Source organism: Rosa chinensis, chromosome 4, assembly GCF_002994745.2.
Source record: "Rosa chinensis cultivar Old Blush chromosome 4, RchiOBHm-V2, whole genome shotgun sequence".
Taxonomy (NCBI): Eukaryota; Viridiplantae; Streptophyta; class Magnoliopsida; order Rosales; family Rosaceae; genus Rosa; species Rosa chinensis.
Genome location: NC_037091.1, coordinates 65922223 through 65948260, shown reverse-complemented (window position 1 = coordinate 65948260; position 26038 = coordinate 65922223). Strand labels below are relative to the sequence as shown.

General features: G+C 36.6%; 2 protein-coding genes across 4 annotated transcripts; one reads left to right on the top strand and one right to left on the bottom strand.

The window, feature by feature from the left end:
* The first annotated feature begins 4718 nt into the window (after positions 1-4718).
* LOC112196344 (probable potassium transporter 17) lies at positions 4719-8654 on the top strand. 2 transcript variants are annotated; one of them, XM_024336660.2, is made up of 8 exons: positions 4719-5144; positions 5501-5723; positions 5834-6067; positions 6156-6206; positions 6536-6796; positions 7025-7077; positions 7158-7527; positions 7614-8654. In XM_024336660.2, exons 1-8 carry the CDS (start codon positions 5124-5126, stop codon positions 8465-8467), a joined length of 2067 nt encoding a protein of 688 aa, XP_024192428.1. In that variant the 5' UTR covers positions 4719-5123; the 3' UTR covers positions 8468-8654. The 2 variants fall into 2 exon arrangements, with proteins under 2 accessions (XP_024192428.1, XP_024192430.1); XM_024336662.2 differs by lacking the exon at positions 4719-5144 and having other exon boundaries at positions 5587-5723; positions 5868-6067.
* Positions 8655-8787: 133 nt separating this feature from the next.
* On the bottom strand, positions 8788-18233 carry LOC112196343 (sodium/hydrogen exchanger 8). Of its 2 annotated transcripts, XM_024336658.2 has the most exons (23): positions 17784-18233; positions 16954-17004; positions 16704-16795; positions 16358-16435; positions 16134-16291; positions 15847-15948; positions 15656-15773; positions 15167-15219; positions 15027-15092; positions 14587-14631; positions 14406-14458; positions 13445-13629; positions 13245-13292; positions 12987-13094; positions 12173-12404; positions 11714-12016; positions 11324-11421; positions 11014-11145; positions 10703-10921; positions 10420-10626; positions 9897-10161; positions 9400-9731; positions 8788-9190 (listed from the first exon to the last, which is right to left on the bottom strand). In XM_024336658.2, exons 1-23 carry the CDS (start codon positions 17980-17982, stop codon positions 8864-8866), a joined length of 3471 nt encoding a protein of 1156 aa, XP_024192426.1. In that variant the 5' UTR covers positions 17983-18233; the 3' UTR covers positions 8788-8863. The 2 variants fall into 2 exon arrangements, with proteins under 2 accessions (XP_024192426.1, XP_024192427.1); XM_024336659.2 differs by lacking the exons at positions 16358-16435; positions 16704-16795; positions 16954-17004; positions 17784-18233 and having other exon boundaries at positions 15847-15943; positions 16134-16275.
* Between the last annotated feature and the right edge of the window lie 7805 nt (positions 18234-26038).

Below are 26038 nucleotides of genomic sequence, written 5' to 3'. Positions count from 1 at the left end.
CACTGACACTAGCTTCTCTAGTGCTGTAGCTTCTTCTCAGAAGGTTGTTGTTTATCCTGAGCTTCTCAGGACCGACATCACTTTTTCTGTGGTTGTCAAAGTTGAGGCTGATTTCTCCAGTTCTTCTACTCTCGTAGATTTTTGCTTTTGCGCTCTCTGCTGGTAGCTTCGGACCGGATAGTTTCCATTCAATAGGAAAAGTTACTTCATTCCAAGCAACCTTGTGAATCTGTTGTGAATGGTTCTTCTGGCTAGTGAGGAATCCAGTAGTGAGACCAGGGATGTTGGAGATCCGTGTCTTCGGCTCTACTGTGGTGCTCATCAGTTTATAGTATATTTGATATATTATCGCCAATTCTTGCATATCATTTTTCATTGATATGCCATCTGTCTTGACTCTCAGTCGGAGACAGTGGGCTGCATCCTTCAGGCTGGTTGAGAAGTTGGGGAAGCAGTTGAAATATGCTACTTGGTTGCACAGTGATGCTTCTAGAGTTCCCAACAAACTAGCTTGGAAGTCTGTCAGTCTGTTGTCTTGCAGGACGCATAGGACTGAACAGTTGATGCATTCTCTTGCCAAAAGCTTTATGCCGACTTGGACTGCTCCAATATGCATAAATTGATACTTCTTTGCTTGTGCTCTGGCAAATTCAGCTGGAGTGATCATCAAGAGATCTGTCTCTCCAGATGTTGAGGGGGTTGTGAATTCAAGTAATTTGAAATGATGGATGTCCATCAGGTCAAATGTTCCCCTTTTGTAGATCTGTTTGAAATCTAACTTTGGAATTGAGGGGTTTTTTACCTCATGCTCGATTTCATTGTATTCAAATTCTTCAGAATTCAGGAGTTGCACTCCTTTCTTTTTCCCGAAGATGCTCATCATTTTGATATCTCGAGTATCGTTCGGCTTTTCATACCGAATGCTAGTCTGACTAGTAGATGGTTCCAGAAAAATCATATTTGGAACAAGATTTGAATCTGGTTTCTCTAATGGTTTAAACCCATTAGCTTTCTTTTTTACTGTAGGCACTTTCTTGTCCTTCAGTATTTTTTCCAGCGTTTTTTGCTGTTCATTGATTTTTCTACTGACACTCGTCAGCTTTTCTTCTTCCATTTTTGGAAGTTCTTTGATATAATCCAGTTTGTTTTCCAATCTTTCCAATTGGTGGATTATAGCAGGTAATTTTTCTAGATGATTTTGACATCTAGATACTTCTAGTAACAGCTTCTGATATTTCTCATCAGAATATTTCAGTAGAGAATTTATTTTCTCTAATAACAATTCTGACATTGTCCCCATTAAGGAGGGGTTCTCCTTGAGCTATTTTACAAGCTCTGATACCAGTGATGTGCGGATCTAACCAATGCTCAAATAATCAAGAGGTTTTTGTTCCTCTTCCAGAACATATAAGAGATTATCTATCTCTTCTTCTATTTTATAGATTCTAGTCTAAAGTCTATAAATAATATCCCAATAGTTGGGAGATTCTTTGTCGAGACTATCTCGATAAGGTTTCAATTTTCTCAGTTTTTCCCTCTCTTTTTGTAATTCTTTACTAGTAATTTTGCAGATAGCTATCAACTCAAGTCTTTCTACAATCGAAATTATGAATAGTAATTCGTACTGTTTACCTTTGAATTTAGAGGATGACTGTTAACTCTGCATATATATTCAAATAAAACTCTAATGGGCCCACCACGTTTCTAAAACCTTTATATAAACAATGAAATAGACAGCAAAACTATATGAAAGAGACAAATGCATATGCAGACTCTGACGACAGCAAAGAAAATTGCTAGAGAAAGGAATAAAGGGTACTAATGGTAGAGATTTTGAAAAGATAGGTAGGTAGGAAAGAAAATGAGAAAAGCTTGTGTAAGGGGGAACAAAAATAAGACACTGGGGTGTATGAGAAGTATTCTCCCGGATTTGGGGTGTATGAGCATTAACCATTTTTAGAACAATATTTTCCCTCTTTCGTGATTGAGACGCCAAAAGTCATACATAAATTGTATATTTAGCAAAACCTACAAAGTAATCAAACTCCAAAAGGAATTATTCATTATTTGGATTAGACATTGATATACTGATACTCTATTTTTTGAACAATATCCATCAACCCCCCCCCCCCCCCCTTCGTGAATGAGACGTCAAAAGTCATACGTAAATTGTATATTTAGCAAAACCTAAAAAATAATCAAACTCACTGATCAGTAAGAATAGCACCATATAACTGATCTAAGCATTGGTGGAAGACTTGAGCCTACGGTGCCTACCTTTACTTTTTCTTTCAGCTGAAAGGCTTTCATAAATCATAAATCATGAATTTGGTAATTGGTATCATGTCAATTAGTCATTAGAAATGGTATTGATTAAAAGTAATTTTCATGTGATTGGCTAGGTAGCAAAATCTGATCCTTAATGAATAATGACCACGTAAAAGAAATACAAAGACCAACGTAGGCCGTGGCAGTCCATCCATACACGAAACCGAGATTTTAAGTATCGGTATGGTAGCTATATGAGTAATTCATACCGTAGAACATTGTTTAGGATTAACATCGCATGTTGAAAGAGACACGGATACTTCAGATATTGTCATATTTGTAAGAAGACATTACAAAAATTTTGACAAAAAATTAAATTGTTTCAAAGACATTTTAAACTCTAAGCTTTGTTTAAATACTTAGTGAATTTTTGTTCAGTTGTACTTAACTAACATTGAATTTAAATTAACAAATTACATATAAGTTATTGACAGATGATGGCTTAACAAATACATTAAATTGAACGGTGGATGATAGAGAATAAAATACGTAACTCCTTCTACTTTATTATTCTCCACCATTTGGTCAACGACCGCAAGAAAAATAAATCGGGTTGTGAGGAAAATTATTATGGTCATAGATCATGATACACGTGGTGGTCAGGATTGATTTTTTTGTCCATATATATTGTACTTATTTCTTATTGATCTATTAATTTAATTTTTTTTTTCACCCTTGCAAAAACCCAACTAAATTGGAGTGATATTATTAACCCGAACCCCTATATAAAAATATCACGTAATAATCCAAAACCATAAAATAATTACTCAGTCGTGCATTGAAAGTCTTGTAGCAAAGGCAAAGCAAACCACAGAGGTCCACCTCAATTGACTGGTGGAAGCAGGTTTTACGAGATTTTATAACAGACGTACATGCAAGGAACCCACACTCCTCACTCTCTCATTAATTGAAATCTCCAATTGGAGAAAGGAGAAGTCTGGAATGAACCAAAAATTTTGTAGACCAGCAGATACCGTCTGCTTTTCTGTTAGACTGACCAAGTCAACTCACATAGGACAGGTTAGATGAAACTGTAAAGTATGAAGTTACCACAGGGGCTTTTAGGGGAGAAGGAGAGAGGCAGCTGCATCGAGGAGGAGATAAGATTCCAAGATTAAATACCCTTCTCTATCGTCCTTCATCTCTACAAAACACCAATCTGCAAAGAATATCTCATTTTATCGAGAAGATTGCAACCTGCAAAGACAGCCCCCTGTATTTTGAAAACTCAATTGATTTATGGTGCAATACTATTGTTCCAAGACCTATTTGGAAAGTGGCACAATGTGGAAGGTGAAAAGGGAAAAATTGATTTATGGTGCAATACTATTGTTCCAAGACCTATTTGTAGTAGACAAACAAAAGTACTAATAATATCTTGATATCTTGAAGGTGAAGAGAGTGCAAGGAAAGGGCCAAGAATTGCATAATGAACTTTGATTAAAGCTGTTTAGGCCAATTTCAAAAGCAGAGGACCATAGGAAATAAATATGCTTTTCTTTTCCTTAAAAGTCTGAATCCTCCAGATTCTTGGCCTCTCCCGCTATAAATACAACACAACACAGCCTCATTGCCACTATAAACCAAAGAGAGAGTATACAACATTCTTCAATAGCTCTTCATTCTTAAGCATTTGATCATCGTTTTGAAGAGTCATGGGAGGAGACAACAGACACAAGAAATCTTCTTTCTCATTCTTCAGCTTCTTCAAGTCTCGGAGGCCTCACCGAGGAGAAGAGATAGAGGATTCATATTTGAGTGCAACAAAGGTGTGGACTAGTCTGGAGGATAGAGGTCGATGGGACGTAGCTGAGCCTGGAATTGACAACAAAGCTGCTGATTTCATTAGCAGAATCCACAAGAACATGGTCTCGGAGTCGGATTGCAAAACCTTCACTGTAAACCCAGCAGCAGGAAAGGACTAGAAGAAAATAGTCTACATATTTTATCTGCATTTATTCTTATTCAAAATGTTGTATCTAGTTTAAGAAGCACTATAAATAAAATAATTGTTTCCTGTTCAGATGAAGATTTTGTTATTCTCCCATGTACAGATCATTGACAAGCAATATGCTTCAGCTCTGTTCAAATGGTTGTTAAGTTTCATAAAGAAGTAAATTATTAGCTATACTTAGAAAAACTCAACAAGCCATTCTTCTTCTTCTCACTCGGCTCGGAGTCAGAGCCGTTGATCACTCGCCGGCAACCGAGCCTGACACACCTCCCATGCCTCTATTCCTATTCACAATGCAGATAAGGTTTTACTCTCAAAAGTATTTCCAATCTGATTGGTCAGTATATATGTTTGGAGTCTTTGGATAGGTTGCAACCAGAAAATAATAATACGACTATCAGACTCTAATAACAAATGAGAGTCCCCGTTAACTTATCAAACCACGATAAGTTAATAATTAATACTACAGGGAACCACGATATTGAAAAAGGAAAAATCACGCGCGCGTGCCTCTGCCTCTCTCTGTCTTCAAGACTTCAAACTTCACACCATGGCGCAATCATGGATCAGTTCCACGACTAATCGTCATCAACCACGTGTGCTTCCATCTCCGTCTTCTATTTTCGCCGCCGCCGATGGATTCTCAAGACTTCGCTGTTCACATCTACCTTGATCCGGAATTGTTTCCATCAATCTCATTGTTGCTCCCAAAGAATTTTTGGCTAAGCTGAGCTGAGCTGAGCTTCTTATTTTCTTTAATTTTTAGTTATCCAATTTCTAATCCAACTATTGCTCCAAACACCAAGTAAGATTGAGATTTTAAAATCCAAGTCAGTCATCGATGCCAATCCATTCCAGTCAGGTGTGCCAAACGTGGCCTTATTAATATATTTATATTGGTTTAGATTTCCCAGCTTTCTATCTCTGCATGCTCTTTTCTTTTATACATGAAATTGATGTATAATATATATATGGATTGTTGTTTATAAATTTCAGCTCTGTTGATATGTATCCATATAACCAACTCAATATTTCAGGGTTAGCTAGGCAGGGTTTAGCCAAGTTGGGATCTGTTTTGTGTGTTCATTTTCTTTGTTTACTTTCGCAGCCAAGTTTAATTTTGTGGTTAAGTGATGTGGGGAATTATGTTTGTTCTTATGAATAACTGGTTAATTTGTATTCTTTAAAAAAAAAAAAAACCTTTTTAATTTGATTCAGGGAAAAGGTGGAAGGGAGAATTTGCTACTTGCATACAAGACACTGGGAGTAGTGTTTGGAGGACTTGTTACATCCCCACTGTATGTGTACCCTTCCATGCCACTCAAGTCTCCGACCGAAGATGACTATTTGGGCATTTACAGCATTATGTTTTGGACTCTTACCCTCATTGGGGTTGTCAAATATGCTGGCATTGCTCTCAAAGCCGATGATCAAGGCGAAGGTACATATAGGCTTATATTGATTTCTTGGACATACATTGCTAATGCTATCCAATTCACTGATCTCTGAAAGTTTTTAAGTTTTGAGTTGTGGGACACTGATTGCTTGCAGGTGGGACTTTTGCCTTGTATTCATTACTTTGCAGGAATATGAATATTGGAATCCTCTCTTCAAATCCAAACTCAAGTCTTTCACACTCTATCTATGATGAGGGCATTGAAAATCAGAGTAGGCTTGCAAAAATTTTCAAGAAAAGTATAGTTGCTAGAAGGTTATTGCTTTTTATTGCCATGTTAGGCATGTGCATGGTTATTGGAGATGGCATTCTTACACCTGCAATATCTGGTACTTATTTCCCTATGCGTTCTGTTGTTCTATTGCCTGGACAAAATAAATTGAATTCTTTTAACTTTTACAATCAATGTATTTCCAGTTTTGTCAGCAATGGATGGAGTAAGGGCACCTTTTCCATCTATCAAATCATGTAAGTATCCATTTCTGTCATTGGAACTGTGATACAATTAGTGAGTATAAGAATCCTTAGATGTCCAAGTTGTTTGGAAGTATTATTTTAATTCAACTTATAAGTATTGGGAAGAGAATCATATTATGTTATGCAGTAGATGTTGGTGACAACAATCTTAAACTAGATAGAAAGAACAAACAGATAAAAGAGATACTATGGAGGTGGAATGAAATGAAAAAGGGATGTTGCAAGGGGATAGCCTTAGTGGTTAAATGATATTGACTTCTTTAAGTTAATATTAATCTATCTATATGAATTTTCTTTTTGTTTTTGTTTATATGTTGCAGCTGTTGTGGAAGCGCTTTCTGCAGTAGTCCTTATCCTTCTTTTTTTATTACAAAAGTTTGGTACATCTCGAGTGAGCTTCCTATTTTCCCCCATTATGGGTGCATGGACTTTGAGTACCCCGCTCGTAGGAATTTATAGCATCATAAGTCATTATCCAAGCATATTCAAGGCCATATCACCACACTATATCTTCCGTTTCTTTTGGAGAAACGGTAAGGAAGGCTGGTTGTTGCTTAGTGGAACTGTCCTTTGCATCACAGGTGAATATCATGTTAGCGTATTTTACATGATTATTTAGTGGAGAAAATAGAATTGATTATATGTGGATCATGTGCTTTTAGATATTAAGTGATCCTTAATCTCAACTACACAAACAAAACAGGACTAATTGAATGCAGAAAATGGTGTAAATGATCATGCAGATACTATTTCATGTACGTTGCAGTGTATAAAGTAATTATCTAATCCTTGTCACCTCTCTTATTTAGGGTCCGAGGCATTGTTTGCAGATCTTGGTCATTTCAACCGAAGCTCCATTCAGGTTTACTTTCAACATTATTTCTGTCTTTTAAGGTTCCCTATATTTTTCCTTCTGTAATTCTGATGTGTTTTCCTTAACAGATAGCTTTCTTGTTTACCATCTATCCTTCTCTGGTTCTGACATATGCGGGGCAGACAGCATACCTGATCAAGAATCCAAATGATCATAATGATGGATTCTATAAGTTTATACCAACTACTATCTACTGGCCTATCTTTATCATATCTACATTAGCTGCAATAGTTGCAAGCCAGTCTCTGATATCAGCCACGTTTTCGGTAATCAAGCAATCTGTAGTACTTGATTATTTCCCTCGAGTGAAGGTTGTGCACACATCCCCTAGCAAAGAAGGCGAGGTTTACTCCCCTGAAGTCAATTACATTCTCATGGTTCTCTGTGTTGCTGTCATACTTATATTTGGGGATGGAAAAGACATAGGAAATGCATTTGGTATGTTAAACTCGAAGCTGTCCATTATTTAGATTTCCCTTCAAGAGTCACTAATCTCTAATTATAGCAGCAAAATCTTGTTTCAGGTGTTGTTGTCAGCTTAGTCATGCTCATCACCACAGTATTACTAACACTGGTAATGGTCATAATATGGAGAACACCACCGGTGCTGGTGGCTCTCTACTTCTCTATCTTCTTTGTGATGGAAGGCGTTTATGTGAGTGCAGTGTTCACCAAGATCACTGAAGGTGGATGGATTCCTTTTGCCATATCTTTTATCCTTGCCTTCATTATGTTCGGTTGGTACTATGGAAGACAAAGGAAGATAGAGTACGAGTTGACTCACAAAATAACCCTAGACAAACTTGGACTGCTATTATCTGATCCCAGTGTTCAAAGGGTTCCTGGATTCTGCTTGTTTTACTCCAACATTCAAGATGGGCTTACTCCGATTCTCGGACACTATATTAAAAACATGAAATCCCTTCACCAGGTCACCGTGTTCACTACTCTTCGATACTTATTGGTTCCTAAGGTTGCTCCTCATGAGAGGATTGTTATCTGCAAACTTGGCCTGAAAGGGGTTTATGGGTGTGTTATTCAGTATGGCTACGCAGATCCCCTAAACCTCGAAGGAGAAGATTTTGTCAGCCAAGTTACAAATAGTTTGCTGGCACATATACAGGACAGCTCGGGCTGTCGGCCATCTGATCCTGCAGAGATCCAACAAGAGATGTCTAATTTGGAAGAAGCAATGAGTGCTGGAATAGTTCATATTCGAGGAAAGACAAGGTTTTATATTGGCAAGAGTTGTGGCTGGTTTGATAAAATTATGCTCGCATTTTATGAAGTTCTGCACAGTAACTGTAGGTCTGCTCTGCCTGCTCTTGGGGTGCCACTACCTCAGCGTATCGAGGTTGGAATGCTCTATGAGGCTTGAAGAATGGTTTCATTCTGCTTCATATCACCCTGTCATGGTTCAAGTGATACAGAAGTAGATACATGAAAGAAGATGCAAGCATAATTAAGCATTAGTTTCACGATAGAGGGCCGAATTAGAGAATATTCCATATAGCAATGGAAAATTTAAACACCTTTGATAATTGATGAGCTCCATAGTCCCATAATTGCAGGTCTAGATTGTTGGAAACAAAAACACCTAAAAAACGCACACTTTTTTTAGGTGTTTTTGTTTTATGAGCTTCGAATTAACAATGGATCACTACTTCCATACTTTAATCGGATTTTGGAGGCACAACGAAAAATCGAAAGAATCAATTGTACTTATTTATAGAGCTTTCCATATAGGAGTGATTACTCTGTTGGCTTTTAAGTTTTAGGGTGTGAAATGAGCGTGGCGAAAAGAAAGCCTACTTGGTGAATCAATTCTTATTATTACATCATCCTCACCACCAGATTCATCACTGGAATCATCTATTACCACATGACTTTCTTTTGGGTTTGTACTTGACTGTCCTGGAGGAGTTATTTTCTCAGCGAATTTTCTCACTTCCAGATTCTCTCTGACAGTAGACGCCCCTTCTGATCTGACAGAAACAAGCGGACGAGAATCGGATAATGGAACATTTGGATATGACACCGTATGTGATGGTTTAGTAGGACCACTTCTCGGAAAACTTCGAGTACGGAGGCGGACGTTCACCTAATTTGGACAACATAAAGGAAAGAAGATAGTCATTAAGAAGTGCTAAGACTTGAAAATTTACACACTTCCAGAGATTAAGAAAAGCAAAATCACGTGCACTAATTATTTTGGATGACGACTTTATAAGTTCGAAACAAAGAATGGTGCAGGTTCAATGCAAAGCTACGAATATCCAAAGTAGTGCAGCATAAATTGACCAAACATACCATGCTGCCATATATGCTCAACTGCATTGCCCTTGTAGATAAGCTGTTAGCTTGTTGGCTAGTCCCTTCAGGACTCTGCTTTTGTTGCTTCGGCTTAAAGAACTGTTCAGGCCAACTCATAAGACCAGTATGTTCTCTACTAAGACTTCTGAGTGGATGATCAACTCCATGTGACAAAAATGAGGAAGTCCCTCTATTTAGAGGACTGTCAGATTCAAATGCTGCCATGTTGAATACAATCACTCTTGATCTTGTTTCAACAAGATAACTGGATCCTTGATGGGAAAAACTGGCTCCTTGATGAGAAAAACTGGTTCGGGATCCCATGGTGCCTGTTAACATCAACAAGCAAAAAGAAAAAGAAAAAAAGTAATGAGTAACTTGGGGGCCTGTATTCTTCCTCTTGGTCCAGGTGTGTTCATTGTAGTCATATAAAGTATGCTCTATGTTAAAAATACAATTTGGAGAATACATCAACAAATAGGATTTTATGTTACCTAATGTTTCCAGATTTTGGAAGCTTTGGTAACCACGTGAGGACAATAGAGGTGCAGGTGATGTAATCAGTTCTTCTTGGATGCCTTGGGTCTTGATAAATCCTTCTAATAGAAACCCAATGGAATGGTAAGGAATTTCGACAAACTCTCCCCTTATGTAAACAGTCGTCGTTGACCTTTCAGCAACAAGAACTCTTAAATCTTGCATTGCCATCTTCTCAAACTTTTGTGGAAGGAGAAGTTTCAGAAGCATAATAGCACTTTCCTAAAAGCAAATTAAACTAGATCAAATTAGTGATATATAATAGTTGCATTCTATTTCCAAAACTCCTATCATATTGTCTTCTTATTTGCCATGTTAACACATCAAACTCGATATTCTTTATATTGTTATTTGGACAGTGATGGATATTTATCTCGCACATGTAAGTAAACAGTTCCATAATTCCCTTGCACCGTTTTAGTAGGTAACAAGAAAGAGGATGGCAAATGTAACAAGAATGAAAGTTTAGTGTCCCAATACCTGCCATAGGAAGTCTTCTACTGAAGGATCAGACCTGAGCATTGAATGTATCTTGTGATTTTCAATGAAAAAGCACAGAACCACTGAATCTGTGATGATATCACAAATATAGGGCTTTCCAGTAAGCACTTCATATAGGCCCAAAGTACTCCCATGAGTAAAAGTTGGATGCAGTGAATGCTTGTTTTTTATGCTCATACTTGTCCACTGCCAAATATAATTCTCATTCATCATATTATTCATCAGTAACGTCAGAAAATAGTGCCACAACTGACTTTATTACCTTGACTACCCCAGTGGAAATAAGCCAAATACCAGTAGGCTTGGAGCCCTCCTTGTAAAGTGTCACACCACGTAATTTCATTGTTTCCTTAGTAGAACCTTCAAGTTGTTCACGAACTGAAGAAGGCAGAGCCCCCATCAGAGGATTGATATTAATCAAATCAGTTATTTTTGGAACCTTTACCATTGGGGGATTCCTTAGAAGCTTTTTCAGGTCAGTCTGCATGAAAAACAAAATAATAATTTTCATCGTGATAATGATTCACAAATGAAACAAGTATTATAGATAATGAAAACATCACTAAGACGCACCTGGACAGCATCATGAAGATGGAGCATCTCTTTTTCTTCCAGCAGGCCAACCTTCTCAAGGTTTTGGAGATAATCAATTAAATGGTTCAGAACCGAGTATGTTACTTGTCTTGTTTTCACAACGCGCAAAACCTGAAAACAGTCGTACAAAAATTTTACATCAAAGATAATCTCATGACCATATATTCTTCCTATGCAAGTATTTTAAAGAGAAAAATTGTGAGGTCCAATGGACTTTGGCTACAGAACTTACAAAAAGGAATCCAGTACAAGTATCATAGCACAACAGAAGGAAAGTTAACTAACAAACCTGAGGAAATGTAACACGAACATCTTCCAGGAACTTCTTTGCTTCTTCTCCTTCTGCCTCACTTTCATTAATGATGATAGAAGCAATATCACTATCACCTAAATGCGTAATCAGATGTAGGCAAATCATTATCACTAATTCACTATCAACCTCCTTTGCAAAACCCTTCTGAAGAACTCAACAAGTCAACATATACATAAAAAGTCTCTAGTTTAAAACACCCCAAATTTTAAATGCTTTATTAGTATTCAGTAATCAATATCATTGGAAATTAAAACTGAAAACAAAAGGAATTGGTTTGAACTGGCAGTCAGATGTGATACTATTAAATACAATTTTTTATGGGTAAAGAACTAAAGACTGTAATAAATACTAGGAAAGATTTATCACCTATAAAATCATGGAGTTGCTGTCTTGCTATTCTATGGGCACGAAGAAAGGCAGCACAAATGGAACATGCAGATTCCAACCTTTCCACAGTAAAATAGGTTACCAACTTCTGAGGGCAAATGCTTGTTTGAAGAAACTTGTAGTAATTTGGGAAATGAACTTGAGATTTTAAACCTTTCCAGTCACATAAAGGCTCATTTGAAACCAAGTCAAATGCTTCATCTACAGATTGCATCAAAATATTTGCAGTAGATTTTGTAATCCTGCCCTCATCAAGCATGGTCCAGTAAGCAGCTTGAACGCCTGATATTAGAAATGAGTTGTTACTAGCAAATGATGTCACAGTCAGTATAGAAACCTTAAATTTATACCAGGGCTTTTCCAACACAAATTTAGTAACAAGTGGTAGGAGCGAAATAATAAAAAAATACAAAATTAAATAAAAATGATTAAATTTACCATTCAAATGGCGTTCACGTATATCTTTCAAATTTGTAATGTCCAGGTTATTATCACTTTCATCTGCAGTATGAGGGTGTACAGGTTCACTGTCCACATCATTTAAGCTTGTAATGTATCTTTTCACTGTGGGCCAATCAGCAGGCCCCAATTCCTCGTCATCTCCAAGATCACCAAAAGCCTCTAATGCTTTGTTCAACATTTCATATTTCGTGTAATGCAGTATGCGCCTCTATTAAATAAAAAATGAGTATAAATAGAGGGAAGCTTTTTCCGAAACATTGATATGGTCCTCAAGGAAAAATTTCTTGGCATCTAACAGAAAAGTTTAGAAATGATATGGGACACATATTGAGTGTTAGAGAAGCCCAAGCTGACCATGAATTCCAAAAGTTGGTATTGGTGATGCCTAGCATTGTTTGAAGCTATTAAACTCTAGTATCCCTTTCAAACAGTTAAGCACATGAATACCATACTGCCCTTTCACATGTAACAGAAAGTTTGAGATCATATCTTATTTGAGTGTTGGACCTTAGCTTTGTCTACTCGAGAGAATGTGAGGATCAATTTTAGGTCACTGATACAATGTTGTGCTAACCAACTTGTAAATCTTGGTTTTGCTAAAAGTTAATACCAGAATCAGTTTTGAAGTTTTGAGATTGTAGCCTCCAATTCCGATGTTGAAAAAAGTGCCCAAGTTACTAAGGTTGAAGTTATAATTTATATTCAAAAGGTTTTAGAGTCAGATGAGATAAATATCGAGTTGTAGTGTAAAGACAATCCAGGGTATATTCAGGAATAGTAGCATCCTCACCTTAGCTGCTGATAGCCTATCCATTGCTAGAAAGTGTAAAACGAATTGTGTGGTTGAACCATTCACAATAAGTGTCAAGAAGACAATTCCACCAGTGAAGAAAACAAACTGCAGAGATAAAAAACAATAATATATCAGCAACCCACCCTTAATATATTTACCATCTGGTGCCCAGATTTCATTAATTTGTTTGCAAACCTATCATACAGAACATATATAAATCTGTGTGTGTGTGAGCATGAAATTCCAAACATATACCCGGACTCCTGTGTCGGAACTGAGACGCGTAGAACTGTCACTAGTACGCTACAAAAACAAAAGTAAATCAATTAGAAGCAATCAACCAAAGAAAAAAAAAATGGAAAGGTTCACAGGGTGCTAATGTGAATTGGGTCAAAAACCAACTAGGGGTAAAGTTAATGTTCCCTTAGTACAAACGTAAATTAGTAACAGCTTACCTTAACCGATAGTGCAAGTGATAATGCTACAGCGCCTCGCAGACCTGACCATATGAGGATTATAGCCTCCTTCCAATCTAAACCATAGCCAAAATACCGAAGCAAGGGAAATGATACTCCAACAACTATAATCCGCGAAATTTGTACATAAACATACAGAAGAACAAGATAGGCCCAAGATTTTCCTGAAATAAAACTAGTTAGAGTTACAGAAATTTGGTAAAAATAGACATATAAAGTAAGGAAGCATTAATACTAGGGACCTATTTTGAAGGATAAGAATACAGTAAGGGAAAAGGGTGAAATACAACATGAAAATAAATAATCTTAAATTTCAAACAGACTAGTATACAATTATGCAGAATATCAAATATACAATATGTATAGATCTCGACACTTCATTCTCATCTGCCTTAGCAGATAAGGCTCATTTTAAGTCTTGCAAATTTTCAATTGCTACGATAATTTACTATTGAAGCCACTTTGAATGTCGTCCTTAGCTGACACCTTCAATTTGATGCCTCAGTTAACCTAGTTCATAATTTAAGCATTCATCACAGACATGGCTGATAGTGTGATTATACCTCTCATATGACTGCCTAAGATAGTTTCTTTTCACATTGGTCCATGAATAAAGCCACAGGGTGGAAGGCTGACTATGCTCTCAACTCCTTTCCCACTAATTCATCTTTCTTCATGTCACTTATCTGCTACCTTTTCTTTACTGTTTTTGGTAAAAACTTTCTTCTTTTTTCACTCTGCTAGTTCACCATTAACACACTCAGAGTTGTAGACACATACATCAGCAATTCCATCTAAGTAAGTATGACCACACCATAACATAAATTAAAGGGTTTGCAGTGCATGCAGGAAGAAATACACACACACACACACATATCATAAGAGTAGTGTGTGTGTGCGCGCTTGTATATATATAGCTATAAGAATAGTGAGCATTTACCATTTCCCAAAATATTATCAGTATCTAGAACACCCTCAGCTATAACAACTCCGCTGAAAAGGGAAAGAGAAATTGCATTTTAATGTATGTAGCTAGTCCATAAAGCATGGTATAGTAATTACTAAAAGTTAGTTATGCTGCTTTCCATTTTATTACTGCCACCAAATAAAAATGCTCTTACCTCAAAATGAAAATTAATGTATTAGCAATGTAGGCAATCATTTCCCTGCCAAAAGATGCGTAGAGTATGAGCAGATCATCATTTCAAAAGAAAAAATTAGTCACTGACTCAATTAGGACTTCAATTTTCAATAGCATGTCATCAACAACTTACAAGTATACTCCAATAATCTCCAGGTTAAATTAGTTCTTTTAATAGAAATGAACAATTCACAACTTTCCTGTGCTCTCTGTTTCAGTAATTAAAAAGAAGAATAGGGATCCACTGATCACCTGAGTTTGTTTTCATAAATCAAACAGGCTACTTTATTTCGGATTGATAATCAGTGTCTTTCTGATTTAGAAATTAATAACAATAATATCTATTATCAATCACTTGGCCCCTTGTTTCATAAGTCAAACAGGCTACTTCCAATTGAAAACCACAACTAAAAGATATACCAGAAATGATGTAAGCTTTGCTGGCTTTCACCCTTAAAAGCTGTCTTTGCAACCGCAGCATAAAACCTGTCAGAAGATTATATTATTAAAATGATGTATCCAAACTGTGCAACAGAATTCTTTCAGACCATTCAGCTTACATTCCTAAGGTCATCACTGTCAAAACGCCAGACACAGCTGCACCCTCTTGAGCCTATTGCACAGGGAAAAAAGAACCATCTTCAGTGTCTCCATAAACATATTATGCAGGGAAACCACTAACTATTAACCAAATTACAAATTCAACAGTGTAACTGAGACCTCAGAAATATCTTTGCGTTGCAAAAGAGGAGGACAAAGACAGCTTATTGCAGGCATTGGTTATTTTAGAGTTATATATAATTATATATTATGGAAACAACAACAAACAGAGACAAAGAACCATAAAAAAGGATCTGACATAAAAGTAGTCAACTAACTAGTCATCTGTTAACTAATTGCAGAACCATCTCTATCCCTTTTATGACAGGTTGCTAGACTAATAATTTGCAAGCAATATACGCACATTTTGACACACAGGAACAGAAATTAGGCATGCCAATCATATGAACATAATCAATGACGCATCCCAATGTTGGAGAGGAGCATACAGTGAAGTAGGCAACATAGCTCACAGCCACTGTTAGTGTGATCTCTATCACAGTGTCATTGAAAATGAACCCAAGCCACAGGACAGATATTATACCAAAAGCAAGACCAATACCTACACTGGACCAATTAAAAAAAGTTATATAATCAGAGAAAAACAGTCCTCCTTGCTCAAATAAAATATGAGACATACGCTCCAAATGCAACTTCAGATAGAAATTTAATTATGGCTGCCCAGTCATAGCTCTTTCCGAGGACCATTTGATAGAATAGCTGATAAACCACAATTGCTGTCCTGAACATGACATTAAACAAATTCAGAGGAGAGAAAACATGTACAGGCATAGTTAACGTTATAAATGAAAACAACAATAATTCCACACATTAACCACCATGGGTTTCCCCTTGACAATATATTGAATTAGTATAGAATAGAGAGCATCTGGAAAGAAATAGTACTAGATTACTGAAAATATATACCCATCATTCATCAAGGACTCTCCTTCGATTATTGTACTCAGTTTTTTGCTTGCACCAAGCTCTTTTAATAGAGCAACAACAGCCACGGGATCAGTAGCACTCAAAAGTCCTCCCAACAACAATGATGTTTTCCAAGTCCAGCCATAAGGGAAAGTGAGCTGCAATAATATGCCACAGCATAAATATAAAACCCAAAAATATAACCTAAGCAAGGTGTAGAATACCTTCAAAGCAGATCCAAGACAGAAGGTTGATATCAAAACACCTGGGCCAGCTAGTATAATCATTTGAAGAATACATCTCTGCATGAAAAAATGGACAAAAATCAGCAGGTTCGTTTCATGTCTGACCATAATTTCAAATCAGCCAGTGAGTTTGCACAAAATCACAAGCAAGAATTGCAAAAAGGTTGTTTTGCTTATGCTATACATATGTTTCTGACTATTAGCAATTGTGCAATGTCCTTTAGTGTACAATAAGCCGACGCTCTATATCCAAAAAGTTGTAGATAAATGTCATGAGCTTTACATGCCTGTAGCATATTAAAAATGTATGAGCAAGAAAAGAAACCTTTATTTGGTGCACTTCCATAGAAAATGAACTCTCAAAAAGAAGGGCAGGAAGAAAAACGGCCAATAGAAGGTCAGGATCAATAGATGCCCCTGAAAAATAAAAAAATTCATGCTGCTTATCAGAGGTGCATAACTATAAGAAGGTCCACCAAGTGTGCAAACAAAAATTAGTAAAAGACTAACATAGGATGCCAATCCTGTAATAGGTGTTGCAATCCTATATCAGCAAAGATGCAGTTGGAACTTACAAATTCGAATGCCATCCCCAATCTTGCCCAAATGATGGTGTGTACCATATTCTGCATGTTACTCAATCATTAGTTAAGTAGTTATTAATGGAGACAAACAGTTTATGGTCAACACCAAAATTCCTTACAAAACTAAACTCGGCATTCTTCATTATACTACATGTCATTTACTCTCTATCCCTACAAGCATTGTTCATAACTTATCATGGCACCACTTCATCATTTTGCAGCTTCTATCACAGAAGAAACCTCCCCATACGAATTCAAACCACCAAAATACAAAAAGAGTAGCGACAATTAAAATGAGCAAATTTCTTTCTGCAACTGTTTTCTTTTTAGTTGGCATGTATATCCTCCACATGTTAATGAAGCCCCTCATTTTCAACATTTCCCAACTTAGTATCCGCCATTCTAATATGGACTTGCTATTTTTAGACACCCATGCATCTCACTGTCACTGTTGCCATGCTAGTTTTCTCACCTCTTGGGCTCTTGGCATCCAAAAATCCCCAAAGAAAAAAAATTAAATAAAAATAACACTCAATTTATGATACTCTTCTTGAACCACCTACCAGTCCACTATCAAAACTTAAAAAAAAAAAAAAAAAAAAAAATTAACAATAGTAATAAATACAATAAAAACAAGAATAGTACTTGCTCGATTCATCAACTCTCTCTCTCTCTTCCAGAACTAGATCACCGAACCAAGCAAAGCTCAAACGTATTAACATTTCACTATAAACCACATCAAAATTTCACTACAGAAATTAGCTGTATCACTATCAAATTGAGTAAGCAGAGAGATAGAGAAGAAGAAGAAGAAGACGGACCTATGGAACCGATGGCAATGCCGAGAATTAGAAGAGCGACGGTGTAGGGCACTCTGGTGCCACGCAACACATGCCTGCATGCGATTCCTAACACCAAGCACAGTCCGACGAATGCGACGGCGTCCGACGGACTCGAGCTATCGTCTTCTTCCTCGGCCAACAATCTGAACGGCATGGCAGATTCCGTCACCGTCGCCATTTTTCTCAATCGGAGCCCTAGAATTTAGTTACCGCCCGCCGAGAGTTTTACGAAAGCTACAGAGTTTTCAGTCGTCTTGAGCAAAAACTACCTCGGAGTTGGACACTCGGGCGCCGAATATATACTGCGATGGATCCGAGTATTGACTGATAGGGTCACTGCCTGTCACGTATCGTTGGCTTCTATTGGCGCTTTGGGAGAGCTCTCTGATTCGTCTGTGTTCCGGATGGTCGTGTCACTCTATCTTCTTTTTCTTTGTTTAGTTCACGAAACCGGCGATTAAGATATTATTATTGTTTTTAAGTCAGTGTCCGAATTACAGATCATGAGGGATGGCGCTGGCGGAGAGAACACACTTTGAGGGGGTAATTTTGGATTAGAATTTTGAATGCAAGACTTTAAAGGTTTAGACATGCTCTGGTAGAGAGAAATGACGGTGCGGCTAACCAATTAAAAGTTTAAAAAATTTATTCTTATTCTGAAATTATTCTTGTTTTTTAAAAGTGAAAGGGCACTGATTGGTCAGCCATACCAAACACGTGATATAGCTGGTGTACGCAAGAATCTCTCTCTCTAGTAAAAAAGCAAAGAATCGTGGTGAAAATGATCATTTCGTATGATTTTGTTGAAAGTAGTGTTACTTTAGACATAAACATGTTGCCACAAGACTCCAACCATACTTACTTTTTTAAAGAATTTTTGAAATGTTGACGTTTGTGTTGTAAAATTTATTACACAGGCTCACAATCCACTACAGAATTCGTTAACATTTTTATAAGAAAATTATTTTTAACACACACTTCCAATTTTACAATCCACACTCTATCTTTCCTTTTTTTGTTGAAAATCTACAAAAGGATAAAATTTGACACGTTTACTTATTTAGAATAAAAAAAGTCATGAATTGAAGACAACTAAAATGGGAGAAGAAAAGAATCGGTATGAGAATGATTCCTAAACCAATGTCCCCCTTGGTCATCAAACTCCCCCATATTCAGGAATCGATTCCTGATTATGTGGGACTCACACCTATTTCAATACCTAAATATGTTAATAAATGCATGAATCTCATACATTGGAATAATTCTCATACCTGTATATGTTAGTAAAATCTCATACACTTAAATCATTATCTTAATTTTCATGCACATTTTAGGTAAATAAACGTGTCCTTAAGTTACTAAAAAAAAAAACATAAAGTGCGGATTGTAAAATGGGGAGTGTGAATTTCACTTCCCTTTAACAAAACAGCTTTGTGCTTCGTACCAAAACAATTTTAGACATAAAAGACGATGAAATCTCAACATGACCTGACCAAATTGCCTACAACTTTATCAATTCCTATCATATTCTCTTATTCATGAATGGATGACATGTCCATTTCAGATTGGCAACCCAACAAATCAACGAGACAAATTCCTTCTTGCTTTCTTATTGGGATGGAGGAACTTATGTTTGTTATTAGGATGAAGGTGTACGATTATGTGATTATAGCTTCTTTCAATCTTTTTCCTATATCTGGATTTCCAATTAAGCTAACCGTGTAGCAGACGATGCGGCCAAGCTAGCTAAACAGAGGTTGCTCTCCCAAGAAGGAGGAAACCATCCCCCAACCTCTCTCCTCTTGATGTTGCGGAATGATGGGCTCCCTTGCCCCCTATTTACTACTGTTAGCTGGCTTTATTTTGTTTAAGATGTTTTATGGGTTTACTATTGTCTGTACTCTTTCCTTTGTTTAATGAATGTTTTTTTCAGACCAAAAAAAAGTTAGGTTGAAAACGAGTTATCATTTGTACCATTCGAGTATGCCCATGCTGCCATGCATGCATCACTTTTCATATTGTAGATTGTTTGCAATTTAATTTGTGATTCCCACTGCCTTCTATACATGATCTCATCAAATTAAAGATGACAAGATATTTGGACTAATGATCAAGATCAGATTGCTTCTATTCTCATTAGTTCCTTTAAAAAACGTTTTACTACTTCTATTAATCCCTATAAAGAAGCGATGGCATATTTCCTTTCTTTTATTGATCCTTGCATCTCTGATCAAGATAATAGAAATCTAATGGCTCCTGTTGTAATAGAGGAAGTTTATCAAGTTGTTCATAGTATTGGACCCTTGAAAGCACCTGGACCGGATGGTCTACATGCAGTCTTCTACCATTCCTATTGGAATCAGGTAAGATAACCTTTGTTCAAACTTGTGTCATATTTTTTCACACATAATATTGATTTTTCCCTGATTAATAGAACTAACATAGTTCTTATCCCAAAGACTGAGAATCTTGAAACTGTTAATCATTATAGGCCTATTAGTTTGTGTAATGTTGCTTATAAGGTCATTACTAAAATTATGATTTCTAGATTACGACCCTTGCTAGAAAAATGTATTTCTAATAATCAAGGGGCTTTGGGCCGGGGAAATAAATTCATGACAATATACTTATTGCCCATGAACTCTTCTCATCTTTCAATAAGAAAAAAGGCAAGGTAGGCTATATGGCCATTAAAATAGATCTTGAGAAGGCTTATGATTTCCTAAATTGGGATTACTTATTAGCTTGTTTGAAGGCTTTTGGTTTTCAGGATAAATGGAGTTTAATTCAAACTTGCTTAAACACTGTCTCTTATTCTATTTTGCTTAATGGATGTCCTCAAGGAGACTTTAAACCAAATCAAGGTATTTGACAAGGAGATCCTCTTTCTCCTTATTTATTTATTTATTGTTGCCATGGAACCTTTCATAAGAATTCTTAATCATCTTACTACTAGCTCTAGAAATTAGGTTGGGATTTTAACATCTTCACATGGTTTCAAAGTTTCTAACCTTATGTTTGCTGATGATTGCCTTATTTTTGCTAAGGCTACTCATTCAGCTGCTAGGAATATCCTTAATACTTTAAGTCTTTTTTCTGAAGCTTCAGGCCAACAAATAAATTATCATAAATCAACTATTTATTTTTCTAATAATATTTATGCCTCTATTAAGAGATATATCTCTCACTGTCTTGGAATTAAACATAAGTCGTCTATTGGTAAGTACTTGGGAGTTCAAAATATTGTTTGTTGGAAGGACCCTCTAAATATGAATGATTTTATTGTTAAGGTGCAGAAGAAACTTGCAGGATGGAAGTCTCACACTCTTTCAAGGGGAGGTAAGTTAACTCTTTTAAAATCTAATCTGTCTGGAATGCCAAATCACATTATGTCGTGTTTTAAATGTCCGAAATCCCTTACTGATAGTAAATTAGGAATTTAGATTCTTCTTTTGGGGTAATTCACATCCTCATGTTGATTGGAATCAAGTTTGCTTACCTAAGTCAAATGGTGGTCTAGGCATCAGACAACCTCATATTTTCAATAAACCTGTGTTGATACCTAAATTTCCATAAGTTCAAATTTAACGAGTGACAGGCAAAGGGGACGAGTCATCAACCTCGTAACCTAATTGGGCCTTCGAGCAAGCCCATTTCATGTCAAAAGGAAGCTCTCTATTTAGCAAGCTATATGAGAAGCCCAAATTCTCAAACGATTGACATGCATTTTCAAAGGAGCCAACACGCTTATTTACCATGCGATACGCGTACACCTAAGCTACGTTTGGGGCTTATATAGAGAGATATGGTGTGGAAGGTAACAGATTTTGTGAGGCCTATTGTTAAAATAAGGCCCATCGACAATTTTGGGCTTAGGGACCAAAATTCATGCTCGAGGGGCTAAAATCTTAACAAAGACTAGTAGAGAGATGAATGCAAGCCCAGCAAAACTTAAAGCCCACTGGGGTTATTTCCTTACTCAAAGTCCATTATAACAGCCTTTAGCCCAAAGCCCGTTGAAACCATATTCTTCCCTAAACCAGAAATATCGTGCTATCAAAGTTGCTGCTGGGATTACTGCTTCACCATTTATGGCAAGAACCCATAATCCATGGAGAAGCTTTCTGATTCATATACCCAACAATCTCGTTTCAATTTCCAATAGCCCTCAAATTTTGTGATTACAATTTACAATAGCAGAAAATAAGGGATTAGAATCCCTCAAAGATCACAGCAGCACAAAATCTGGGATTGCCACCGTCCTATACCTATACCACCAACCTTCACTCTCATAGCCAGAGCAAGCTTTCACTCTTTTGGTTTTATGGGAAAAACAAAACCTGAAGGCTTTAGAATGATCCCACCAAAATTGAGAATACCCCTTCAAAACCCCGGGTTCTCAACATGAATCTTCCCTGCCTATCTCCGCTATAAAAAGCGGGTTCACTGCCGTTGGAAACCAAGCCACAACAACCCAGAAACATCAAGCAAGAGATCAAGCTCTATCTCTGAACCTCCAGCCATCAATTCCTCTTAATCAACCTTAACCCAAAACCCAGAAATCATGTCATTACTGGAACTCTCTCTCTCTGCTAAACTCCCAAGCATCTAGCTCCCACACCATATCTACCTATAAGTTCTGTTCTCGTGAAATTAACTCCAATTGCTGTTGTTATCATCTAGTCCAATAGCTGCTGTTATCATCTAGAGGGTTGCAACGAAGTTGTTCTCAGGTCCAACCTTTGAACAATTTTGGGCCTAGTCTAGCTTAATCAAGATGGTCTTGCTGCAAAAGGTCCAAAACACAAAATCACCCTCACAACCTGCCCTTGCTAAACTCAGATGAAAAATTCTAACTCAACCAGACAATTGGTGGGTGCAGCTTGTTACGCATAAATATCTTAAGCATAGCCACTTTCTTGTTGCCCAGAAAAAAAAACCTCAAATTCTTTAGCTTGGAAAGGTATTTTGGATGCTAGAGATATTCTAACTGAAGGAATGAGATGGGTAGTTGGTGATGGCCGTTCTATTTTATTTTGGTTTTTTAATTGGGTAATGCATTTTCCTTTATTTTTACTGATTCCATAACATCAAAGATCCCACATAGATTGGTCTCTGACAGTTGATCATTTTATACAGAACATGTCTTGGAATCATAATGCTCTTCTAAATATTCTTCCTCAATATATTGTTAATGAAATTATAGCTCTTCCTTTGCCTATTCATCCTATTCCGGATACTTTTGTTTGGGGATCTTCAGGTTTAGGTAAATTTACTATTAAAAGTGCATCTTGGATTCAGACTCAGCAGATTCCTACTCATTCTAGAACACCGCTTTTAAATAAGATGTGGAAGTTAAATATCCCCCCCTAAAATAAAAGTTTTTGCTTGGGCTTTACTTAGGAATGGTCTTAAAACTAAAGATTGAGTTTCCAGTTATAATCAGCATATTTCGCCAATTTGTTCTCTTTGCTCTAATGATGTTGAATAAGTAGATCACATATTCATGCATTGCCAGTTTGCAATACAGGTTTGGTCTAGAACTCTTACTCCCAAGCCTTTAAATTGGAATAATTCCTTCATTTCTTGGATTGAGTATATAAGTAATAATGTTGAGTCTAGAGAACATCTTTCTTCCATATTCATGATTGTTTGGTCGATTTGGAACGCTAGGAATAAATTAATTTTCCAGAATTTAAGTATTACTCCTCATCAATGCTTCTGTCTAGTGTTGGGTTCAAATTATGTTTAAGCAAATCCTAAGAACATGAATCCCAAAGTTTCTAAATATTTTCATATTAAGTGGCAACCACCTAACACAAATCAAGTTAAATTAAACTTTGATGGGCCTGTTAGAAATGGAAATGCTACTGTTGCATATGTTATTAGGAATGCGGATGGTAATCCTTTATTTGCTGCAAACATGAAGTTGGGGAAGACTAATGCTCTTGTTGCAGAAGCGATTGCTTTATGGGATGGTTTACACACTGCTTTTCTTCATCAACATAATCATATTTCAGTTGAAGGTGATTAATCCAAGCTGCTTATTGATTGTATTCAAGGAAGATGCGTCGTTCCATGCCGAATTCAGCTTCTGATCCAGGATATAAGGTAATTGGCTCAACAATTCGATTCTATCATTTTCAGGCATATTTATCGGGAAGCAAATTTTGTTGCAATCATCTAGCTTTTATGGCCCATAGTTCTCATAATACTTCTGTTTGGTTCTTATGTTTACCCCTTGCTGTGTCCCCAGCGTTCCATTTGGATCAGTTGAGAGGGGGTGTTAGTAGAAATTTTGTCATTTAGTTTCTTGTATTTCTTTTCTGTCATCGAAGAAAAAAAATATTAAAACTACTCTGTTTCTTAATTTACCGGAGACTTCTCCGATCTATCAAACTCAAACCCAGCTGCCATCTACACGTACTAAGCGTAAGCAAAACAAAGTTTGTCATTATATGAATATAAAAAGCAATGAAGATCAGATTAAGAGTTTTTTATTTTTTTCCAATTGAGATCAGATGAAGGAGTTAGTACCACACTACCACGTGAACAAACAAGATTTGGGGCCCTTAAACAAGATTATTAAGGTAATGGTTAGGTGATGACTTTAGAAGTTAGATAATTATATATACACTAATTAATTAATCTCTAAACTTAATCTTAGCCAGACAAAAACATTTATTCATTGTAATCGTCGAATGATACAGGTGGCATGGTGGCATAAAGTTAGAAAAGGATGGTATAAATTTTGATTACCCGCCAATCCGCCATGCATGTTATCAAGATCGGATCTTGGAATTGTATATTGTCCTGGCAAGATTTAGTTAGCTAGTCAGTACGTAGTATTTGTTCTCGAACTGTGATGATTAGTGGAATTGAGGAATAAATTTGGAGGCAAATGCACGCTGAACGAGTGTAACACGAAGCATAAAGCATCTGAAATGGGAGACATTTTCAGTCGCTTGTTTACCTAAATTAGCTAGCCAAAATAAAGCGTAAAAGTGGTCAATGGGGATTTTATAGGTAGTCACTTAGCATGGGCATTAAGGATTAGAATTAACTTTCTTTTCATTTTGATAAACAATATATTTGATTTGATTCTAGCTAGTTTAGTCTAAGCTAATTTGAATTCCTAATCTAATCTAGCTAGACAGCTAGTCCCCTCTACTAGATATGGATGGCCGAAAGGTTGGCTAGCAGCATAACCCTATAATATTATTTCTCTGTCTTCGTGACCCATGAGCAACGATGTGGGGTGTAAAATATCAGAATGGATTTCTAATTAAGAAATGAAAAATAATAGGTTCCTAATTAAGAATTGGCCGGATGAGAACCAACCCGACCTATCAAAAAATTTCCTTAATGACGAGTCCACTCGAAGTGGATTCAGATAAGGCGGAATTAGATTATAGTAAAAAAATGGGCTGAGATAGCGCGTCCAACCGATTTGAGAAATTCCTCGAGGTGGATTTAGGTAAAGTGGAGTTGGTCAGCTCTACTGAATCTGTAGCAAGTGAGAAGCCATTCCCCACGCCATCTTAAAAATGATGTTATGGACCCACTAACGTATGACTTGTGGAGGTTACATACCACTACGCATACTAACCAAGATCTAAGTTCAGGCTTATCTATAAATAGTTAATATTTGGTAAGGTGAACAATTAAACAATCAATCCTTACTCTACTTATTACAACTTAAACACTCACTGACTTAAGCTTTGAAAAATCTTTACAGACCCCCCCCCCCTAACTTGACTTACCTACACTGATCCAAATCCTAAGGGCATAAGGTCAACCTCTTAATCAAAAAGCCTTCACTTTTACTGTAGTCAGCAAAGTAAGTGAGGAGATCCTATACCAAATGTTTTCAAACCAACAAACGAGATATGTGTTTATTGTGTCTCGAGATCTAATTCACTAAAATTGATGAAATGTGAATTTCGCTTGCCCATCCTTATCAATTTAATGAAAAATAACTTTCAATTGTTTTGTAATGCAAAATATCGATCTCTACTTCAAAATATTCATTTTTTCAAACCTGAAATTTAATGCTAGGTTCATTTGAGATATTGTGAGGCAAAACAATGATCAAAAGATGAAAAATGAAAGAGATACGAGTAAATGTTTGAAAGAGAAAGCCATATTTACACGTCTTCATTTTTTCGAAGAAAAAAAAATTGAATTCCTAATTTGCCACAATGCACAAATTTGAAAGTAAAGTCATTCTCTTG